Here is a 9,058-nt window from a genome sequence, read left to right on the forward strand (position 1 = left end):
ATTCCTGCCAAGAGCTCACCCCCAATAACCTAACTTCCTCCCACCAGAATTCCTGCCAAGAGCTCACCCCCAATAACCTAACTTCCTCCCACCAGGCCCCACCTAAAAGTGAGGCCACCTCCCCAAAGGGCCACCAGCTGAAGCTCAAGCATCCAACACTGGACCTTTGGAGAGTGTTCAAAATCTGAGCTCCAGAAAGGGTCTAGGGGCTGCCTTTCTTGTATAAAAGGAAGTCCAGAGCAGGGCAGGCTGTGCTTTTGTCTGTGCAAACAGGACACTGGGAGTTCAGATTTTCCACAAACCACAGACTGTCTAGACTTGCTCAGTGGCTGGAATAATATGACTGAGCCCTGAATTACAGCAGGAGATTACAGCAGGGGAGAGACAAGTTAGCTTCAAAGGAGGAACAAATGACAGGTCTGAATGCAGGGCTGGAACGTGGTCGTCTAGGTACCTGTCCTGTCCCTCCCAAGGCTTCCCTGGAGCTGCCTGACAGTGGTGAAGAGCCCACGGGTGCTGGGTGTCCGGACATCCACGGTCTGCAGGAGCGACCGGTGCCGCCACCCGGGGCTCCTGGTGAAAGTGAGCCCAGCACAGCCCCAGATGGGGTCTGCACCAGCTGCTCCGAGTGCAGCACCTAGCTTCCTCCCCAGCACCCAGTGACAAATCTGGGAGCACCCTAGGCAGGCTTGGCAGGAGTGTGGAGAGGGCAGGAAAGCATGCCAGGATCTTGGCGTTGGAAGGAGGGCAGCATGGAGAGAGAAGTGGAGAGAGTGGGGGAGGAAAAGATGACACACGCTGCCTGGAACTCTGTGGATAAACATCCCAAGCTCCCCATGTGGCCTTCTCAAACACGAGAAAGCTTGCAATTTGGAGATAAAAAAAACTCCACTCTTCAGAAGAGACCTTTTCCCTCCTAGGGGGAAATGCCTCGGTGAGCCCGCCACTGTGCAATGCCGACTGCTCCCATGCACAGAAGCAAATGTCCGTGACCCCAGCCTGGGCGTCGAAGCCCTCCAGGGCTCTGCTCAATCTCTCAATCAGCCCTGCATTCCTTCTCCTCGGTGGGAGCAGCTGGTCACGCCGGTATACTTCCCCTGGGCATTATTTAAAGGTTCTGACAGCTGGGCTCTCCTGCGAGGTGTTCAAGAACAAACTTGTCCCCCAGGAGAGGAGTATAACTGAAGTAGGGTCTGGGCTTAGCCACAGACAAGATTCAAGATGCCCAGGTGAAGGCCTGGGCAGCGGCCCAAGGGAGCTGTGCCGCTCATGGGGACTGCGCTCCTCCATGCCACACGTGTGTGGGGCTCCGTGCCTCATGCAGAGAAGGCTCCTAATTCCAAAGCCACCTGTGAGAAGTAAGAGCACCTTGCTCCATCACAGCAAAAAGAGGCTCAGACAGGTTAAATGAACTAAGCCAGAGCCACGAATCATTTATGTGTGTATGATGACTTTTTTTCAGAAGAGCATTATTTCTAATAAACTACATGATTCCTCCACTTAAGGGCAGACAGCAAGTACATATCACATGCCAATTAAAAGGGGAGAGGGAACAAACTAAAAGAAACTTAGTATGATGGTCCACACCTGTAAGAGCGTAACTAGTGAGCCTGAGACAGGCGGAGAGCAAGACTGAGGCCAACCAGGCACTGAGGCCAGCCAGGCCTGCAGTGAGTTCCAGACCAGCTGGGCTACACGGTGAGACCTTGTCATGAAAAGGAGGGAAGGAAGGAGGGAGGGAGGGAGGAGAAGGAGGAAGGGAGGGGAGAGGGGAGAGGGAGGAGAGAATGAGATCAGGCGCTGGTGGCTCTCACCTGTAATTGTAGCTATGTAGGAAGCTAAGATCTGAGGATAATGGTTCAAAGCCAGCCCAGGCAGGAAAGTCCTTGAGACTCTTATCTCCACAGCAGAACTACGACTCAAATGGTAGAAGGTTAGCCTAGAGAGAAAGAGTTAAGGAACAGTGCCCTGGCTCTGAGTTCAAGCCTGAGGATCAGCACACACACAAAAAGGACCATGAAGACTACCAGAAAGAAAAACCTCCTAGGTCTGATAAACACCTTCTGCAATAGCAGGGCACAAAATCAGAATAGAGGAATTGCAGATGTGGCTCAAGTGGTAGAGTTCCAATCTTAAGCAAAAACCCAAGCAATTACAAGAGGCTCTAGCCTCAGTACCAAAAATAAGAATACAAAAGTCAGTAGCTTTTCTGTATACCAATAATGAACATACTGAGAAAAACGTGGATTACATCTCATTCATTGCAGTTCCCCCCAACTACCAAATCAAAAATGAAACCAAAACAACGACAATAACAAAACTTCCTCACCAAAAACTGGGGGAGGGGAGGGGGGCCATTTTTAAACTAGAAATACATTTAACAAAGGAAATCAAAGACCCCTACCATGAAAAGTATAAAACACTGAAGAAAGTGTATCTATTAAAGAAAGTACTAGGAGATGGAAAGACCTTCCATATTCATGATTGACAGAACACTGTGAAAATGGTCATATTACTGAGAGCAATTTATAGATTCAATGTAATCCCTATCAAAATTCCAATGTCATGCTTCACTGAAATAGAACAAGAAATCCTAAAATGTACATTAAAGTGCAAAACAATCCTGAGTAGCTAGAGTAGTCCTGAGCAAAAACAGCAATGCTGGAGATATCACAGTATACCTATTTACATCATACTACAGAATAATAATATAAAAAACTTGCATGGTACTGGAACAAAACATACACACATAGACCAGTGCAATAGAATAGAGAACATAGGCATAAAGTATCATAGCTACAACCATTTGATTCTTGACAAATGTACCAAAAACATACACTGGAGAAAAGACAGCTTTTTTTTTTTTTTTTAAACTCTGGGCTTGGGTGCTGTCTCTGTGCTCTTCAGCTCAAGGCAAGTGCTCTATCCCTTGAGCCACAGCTCCATTTCTGGTTTTCTAGTGATTTATTGGAGATAAGAGTCTCACAGACTTTCCTGCCCGGGCTGGCTTTGAACCTCTATCTCAGCTTCCCGAGTAGCTAGGATTATAGGCGTGAGCCTCCAGCGCCTAGCTAAAAGACAGCCTCTTTAACAAATGGTATTGGGAAATCTGCATATTCGCATGCAGAAGACTGAAACTAGATCCTTACCTCTTGTTCTGTACAAAGAGCAAATTGAAATGCATCAATGATCTTAATGGAAGACCTTATTTGGGCCCACAGATGAGCTGGGAGCAGTATAAAGGCTGTCTGCTTCCCAGATTCCTCTATGTTGTGCCCGTGTGCTTTGTCCTGAGCTATCCCATCCTGCAGCCATTTGTGGCCATCTTGAAATTCAGGAAGGGCCTGTTTTAATTATGGATATCTTCTCAGCCCTTTCCCCCAGTTTTCCCTATTTAACCCCCAAAGATGGCTGTGGAAGTGCTGAAGCGCTGTCTTTCCGTGCCTACCACACAATACAACTCCTTTCTCTGTTTTTCACCATGTGTCTTTATTTGTCCCAATTGGACATGTGGAACTCCTAGAGTTTAGGCATGAGGTCTAAAAACTCCAGCTTTAACAACTTTACCTGGGTGGAATCATTGGACGACGCTCATGAAATTCTCGTAGTCGGATGGCAGCCATGATAGGTGGAAATCTAAAACAAAGTAATTATGGAGTGAATTGTCTTGTTGCTAGGTTGCACACATTCCAAGATAAAAAGCTTTTGTTACAGTCTGGACCTGGAGGATCCCCAAAGGACCATATATGGAAGGTGTGGTGTTCTTGGGAGGCCATGAAACAGTTCGTAGGTGGGGCCTAGTGGGAAGAAGATAGGTCATTGGGGAATCCTGGGACACCTGACACCCAGCTGACTATTGTTTTTGAGTCAGGGTCTTGCTTCCTGCCCAGCACGCACCTATTTTAGGTGCATGATCTATTTTAGGCTTCCCGTTGTAGCTGGAATGACTGATGTGCACAACCACGCCTTCTTCTAGTGAGATGCAATTTGCAGAGCTTTCTACCTAGGCTGTCCTGGATCTGTGATCCTCCTGATTTCGGCCTCTCAACTTGCAAGGATTGAACAGATGTGAACCACTGGTACTTTGCTTTAGTCAGCCTTAAAAGTATAGCCAAATAGAAAATCTGAAAATAATAAACTTACGTATGAACATAGCCAATACAGTGGCTATGCTCAGAATCAATAATAATATAACTTTCATTTTTCAAATATATTTTTTTAGTTGACTTAATAGAAGATTTTTACTTTGATGCATCTTAAGTAAACTTTTCCTGGGGCAGAAATGAGTTCCAATCATGCACTCACAGTCACTTTGGGTGGACTGTTCTCAAAGACATGTTAAGGACTTGGTCTGCATCCTGGCAGTCTGGAGACTTCACTCCAGTGACTCCAGGAGGTAAAGAAAGTAGGACTGAGGTTCAAGGTTCACTTGGGCAAAAAGTTAATACAATCTTATCTCAACCAATAAGCTGGGTATAGTGGTGTGCTCCTGTCAGCTATGTGGGAAGCAGACATAGGAGGGTCAAGGTTCAGGTTAGCCCTAGGATAAAACACAAGGAGATATTGTTAGAAAAACAAAACAAAACAAAGGGTTTGGAGTGCCAGGTGCGGTGGCTCAAGCTGTAATCCTACTTACTCGGGAGGCTGAGATCTGAGGATTGTGGTTCAAAGCCAGCCCAGGCAGTACAATCCATGAGACTCTTATCTCCAATAAACCACCAGAAAAGTGGAAGTGATGCTGTGGCTCAAAGTGGTAGAGCACTAGCCTTGAGCTGAATAGCTCAGTGACAGTGCCCAGGCCCAGAGTTCAAGCCCCATGACTGATAAAACATGCTCCCATGTGGGAGTATGGTTCAAGTACTAGAGTGCCTGTTTAGCAAGCTCAGGATCCTAAGTTCAATCCCAGTACTACCAAAAACTTAAAAAACAACCAAATATGTTGAGTTCAAACTCCTAAAACCACTCAAAGTTGGGAAGGTTCTGTCTCAAACAATTCTTGGCACAAAGTTTGCCATAGGATTTGCCCTAAAGTTGTGAGTTCCCGTCTCTAGGATATTCAAAATATGACTGGCTGTTAACAAGGTAGCTAGTGAGTGGAGAGAGGCACAAGCAGCCCTGCCATGCTGATGATACCTACAGGCCGCCGTGAGCCGGGACCTCCTCGCTCTTACATGCAGTCCTTTGGGGCAGCAAATGTTCAGCTACCCTCTGGTGTTGGTGACAGTGCAAGGGTACACTGCACAGTGGAGGGAGCGGAACACTTGACATCATTCATAGATTATGATGCAGGCTGGTTAGGCTTTGCTAGTAGTACCTTTCAGGAATGAATATAAAGGTTCCTGTAGTTTCCATGGAAGCCTGGCTAGAACTTTCTCCCCTGTAAAGACTGTTCCAAGGATGACAGAAGGTTAAGAATCTGGGTGGTGCTGTGCTCGTCCTTTACAAGCAGGAATTGAAGAAGTTGGGTTGGCACCAGAGCAGAGGAGTCCAGACTTTCTGGTCTAGAACTAGATTAGGCTCCATCCAGCTGCTACTAAAGAGATCTAAGGCTTCTTCTTTTTTTTTTGGTCAGTCGCAGGGCTTGAACCCTGTGCCTGGGCGCTATCCCTCAGCTCTTCAGTTCAAGGCTAGCACTCTACCGCTTTAGCTACATCGCCACTTCCGGTTTTCTGGTGGTTTATTGGAGATAAGATTCTTACAGACTTTCCTGCCCTGGCTGGCTTTGAACCGATCCTCAGATCTCAGCCTCCTGAGTAGTTAGGATTACAGGCGTGAGCCACCAGCACTCAGCTTCTAAGGCTTCTTAATTGTCCTACAATACAATTCAAAGCCAGCACTGGTGGTGCACACCTGTAATCCTAGCTACTCTTAAGATTGAGATCTGAGGACCACATTTCAAACCAGCAAAGTCCATGAGATTCTTATCTCCTATTAGCCACTAAAAAAAAAACAGAAATAAAGCTGTTGATAAGAGTGCCAGTCTATGCCTGATGCTTTTTTTTTTTTTTTTTGTCCGTTGTGGGTGCCTGAACTCTGGGCCTGGGCGCTGTCCCTCAGCTCTTCAGCTCAAGGCTAGTGCTCTACCACTTGAGTCACAGTGCCACTTCTGGCTTTTTCAGCTTATGTGGTGTTGAGGAATCGAACCGGGCCTCATGCATGCAAGACAAGCACTGTGCCACTGAGCCACCTTCCTAGCCCTATGCCTGATGCTTTTTAAAGCTTGCAGCATGTATTTTTAAGCTTTAAAAAAATCTTAATTTATTACATCTTTTTATTTCTTCTCTTTAAAATTATTATTCTTTTTAAAATCATTATTAGGAGTTGTACAAAGGGGTCACAGTTTCATAAGTCAGGAAAGGAATACAATGCTTCTTGGACAAATGTTACCTCTTCCTTCACTTTCCCCCAGTTTCTTTTTTCCATCTCTGCCCACAAATTGCATAGTTCATTTTTTACATATTATATATTAAATACATGCATTTGTTTACCCTTCTTCCATTTTTATGCCCCCTCCCATAAAAAAAACAACAAAAAAACCCCCAAACACCACATTTCATCTCATTTTGTGTGTGTGGCATTACTGGGGCTTGTACTCAGGGCCAGGTCCCTGTCCTTTAGCTTTCTTGCTCAACATCGGTGCTCTACCACTTGAACCACAGTTCCACTTCAGGATTTTTGGTGGTTAATTTGACTAAGAGTCTCACGGTATTTTCTGCCTGGGCTGACTTAATCTTTTTTCTTGGTCGTGGGCCTGACCTCTGGGCCTAGGTGTTGTCCCCTCAGCTTTTCAGCTCAAGGCTAACAACACTCTACCGCTTGAGCCACAGTATCACTTCCGGCTTTTTCTGCTAGGCCTCATGCAATGCAAGGCAAGCACTCTACCACTGAGACATCTTCCCAGCCCTGACTCTGAATCTTGATTCTCAAATCTCAGCCTCCTGAGTAGCTAGGAGTTCAGGCATGAGCCACAGCACCTGGCTAAAGCTGCTTCTTTTTATTAGAAACACTGACTCCTTTCTTTGGAGCAGGATAAAGTCTGGGCATCCCAGTCTCCTCCATTTTGTACCTGTGTCTTTTGTCCTCAGCCATTCCATTCAGAAGCCAGTTTGTAAGCCAGTGAAGGTCAGACCACCTGCCAGGTTATCAATGACTTTTCTTTTGAAAGTTTTAGCCAGGATTTTCCTTATAACAGGGTTTCAGTAGGGAGAAATAAATAGGAAACATTTCCTGTTCCCCAAGCAGGAAATGGGAGTTAAAGCTGTAGTTTTCCTACTTTGAGCTGGGCAAATCCATGTGGCTTAACAGACCCTTGGCTGAGTGGTTAAGGCAGGTGAGCGAGGCTCACCCATGACACAGGAAACCGTGAGGGCTACCTTTTGCCAGACATGCCTGCCATTCTTTGTCTCTACCCACTCAAAAAAGTTGCCAGATTTTTACCATTTCAAAAAGGCAGATTTAGACAGTTCCTTTTATATTTGAGATACAGATGCAAGGCGGATTTAGATAGCACTTGCCACATCTAGACTTGTAATTTAACAGAAAGGGAGGTACCCGTGGTTTTTTTGTTTGTTTACTTCCTAGTTTCAACTTGAGTCTGGTCCTTTTGATATTTGTTGAAAAGAGTACAACCTGGCGGTCTCCTGTCTTTTCTATCCAGCTTCTCAGTGCCTCTTTAAAGGCCCCACACGACTAAACCACCTCTGAACACACCATGACTTGGGACTATTACGGCTTTCTCATTCCCAGCCCCCAAACCTAAGGCAGATGACGTTACCGCTGGAAGGTAGCTGAAGAAGTGCTGAAGCGCTGGCCTCCTGTGGCTACTTCTTCTGTCCCTCACCGCTTCTCTGTATTTGGCCTGTTGGGGTGAATGGCCGAACCTGACATGTCTACCTCCTGGGCCTAGGGTCCAAAAAACAACAAAAAACCAGCTTCAACACTACGTCCTCTTTGTAGCTTTCGAGCCCGGTATGCTCTTTGGGACCCCGGAAGTGACTAAAGAAGCTATTACTCAACATAGGATTTCCAGAACACGCGCAGAGCTGGCAGCCATGGACGCGGCCCGACAGGAGTGTGTACCGTCTTGTCGTGCAAATGGCTTTTCTCTTCTTCCCAGTACTCTTACAGCACCGTGGGCAGTGCAAATGGTCTCCTGGCCTAGGAGGACTCGACAGTTAGGTCCCAAGAAGCGCCCCGGGCCGAGGCGCCATGATGCGAGACCCCGCCCTGCAGGCCGGAAATGGGAACTGGAATGCAGACGGCCCTAAAAATTAGGTTTACGGAAAACTGGAATACGAAACAAAAGCGTGCGAGCGCTCGCGAACCGCAGTCCCCCTTCCTCCGACAGGGAGCCGGGGCGGACGGCGGCGGACGGGGCGGACGGGGCGGACGGCGGCGGCCCTCCCACGTGGCGGGTGACAGGCCTTCCATTATGGCGCTCCTGGTTCCCATAGTGCCTCGGGCTCCGGTCCCAGGGCCTCCTTCAACTCCCCCTCCTCCCATAGTGCCGTGGGTGCGCGCTCAGCCAATGAAAAGCGCCCAGGGTAGCGCATGCTCAGACCCGGGGGCGGGGCCGGGGGAAGTGGTAGCACGTGCCCTGTGGGCTGCCCCGCCGACGCCTCGCCGGAAGCCCATCCGCAAGCCCTGCCGGAAGCCCCGCCTCCTGCTCCCCACGCGAGGCAGGTTTGTTGTTGTTTTTGCGATGTTCACAGCTGTTCTCTTACGTTCAAAGGATTCCTTCCTTCCTTCCCGACCTTTCGCGGATGTCACCTGCATCCCCTCCCTGTCCCGAGCCCTGACCACCAGGTCGACCTCCTGTGTTAGCCTTCCTACTGCTGGGGAGCGGGAGGCCTGCGGGAGGAGGAGCCGGCCTCGCCCAGCCAGAGTGCTGGGGAGCCGGAGGCCTGCGGGAGGAGCCGGCCTCACCCAGCCAGAGTGCTGGGGAGCGGGAGGCCTGCGGGAGGAGCCGGCCTCACCCAGCCCGAGTGCTGGGGAGCCGGAGGCCTGCGGGAGGAGCCGGCCTCGCCCAGCCCGAGTGCTGGGGAGCGGGAGGCCTGCG

At 48.4% G+C, this 9,058-nt stretch overlaps 1 protein-coding gene across 1 annotated transcript in view; it reads right to left on the reverse strand.

The window, feature by feature from the left end:
- Positions 1-3,623, reverse strand: part of LOC105986394 (chromosome unknown open reading frame, human C1orf100) — a 26,266-nt gene extending 22,643 nt beyond the window's left edge. Inside the window, exon 1 of the mRNA XM_013017288.1 lies at positions 3,568-3,623. Within this exon, the coding sequence (XP_012872742.1) occupies positions 3,568-3,623 (56 nt within the window). The remainder of the gene's footprint in view (positions 1-3,567) is intronic.
- Positions 3,624-9,058: the final 5,435 nt, after the last annotated feature.

This window comes from Dipodomys ordii, unplaced genomic scaffold (assembly GCF_000151885.1).
Source record: "Dipodomys ordii isolate 6190 unplaced genomic scaffold, Dord_2.0 Scaffold35, whole genome shotgun sequence".
In the NCBI taxonomy this organism is placed as follows: Eukaryota; Metazoa; Chordata; class Mammalia; order Rodentia; family Heteromyidae; genus Dipodomys; species Dipodomys ordii.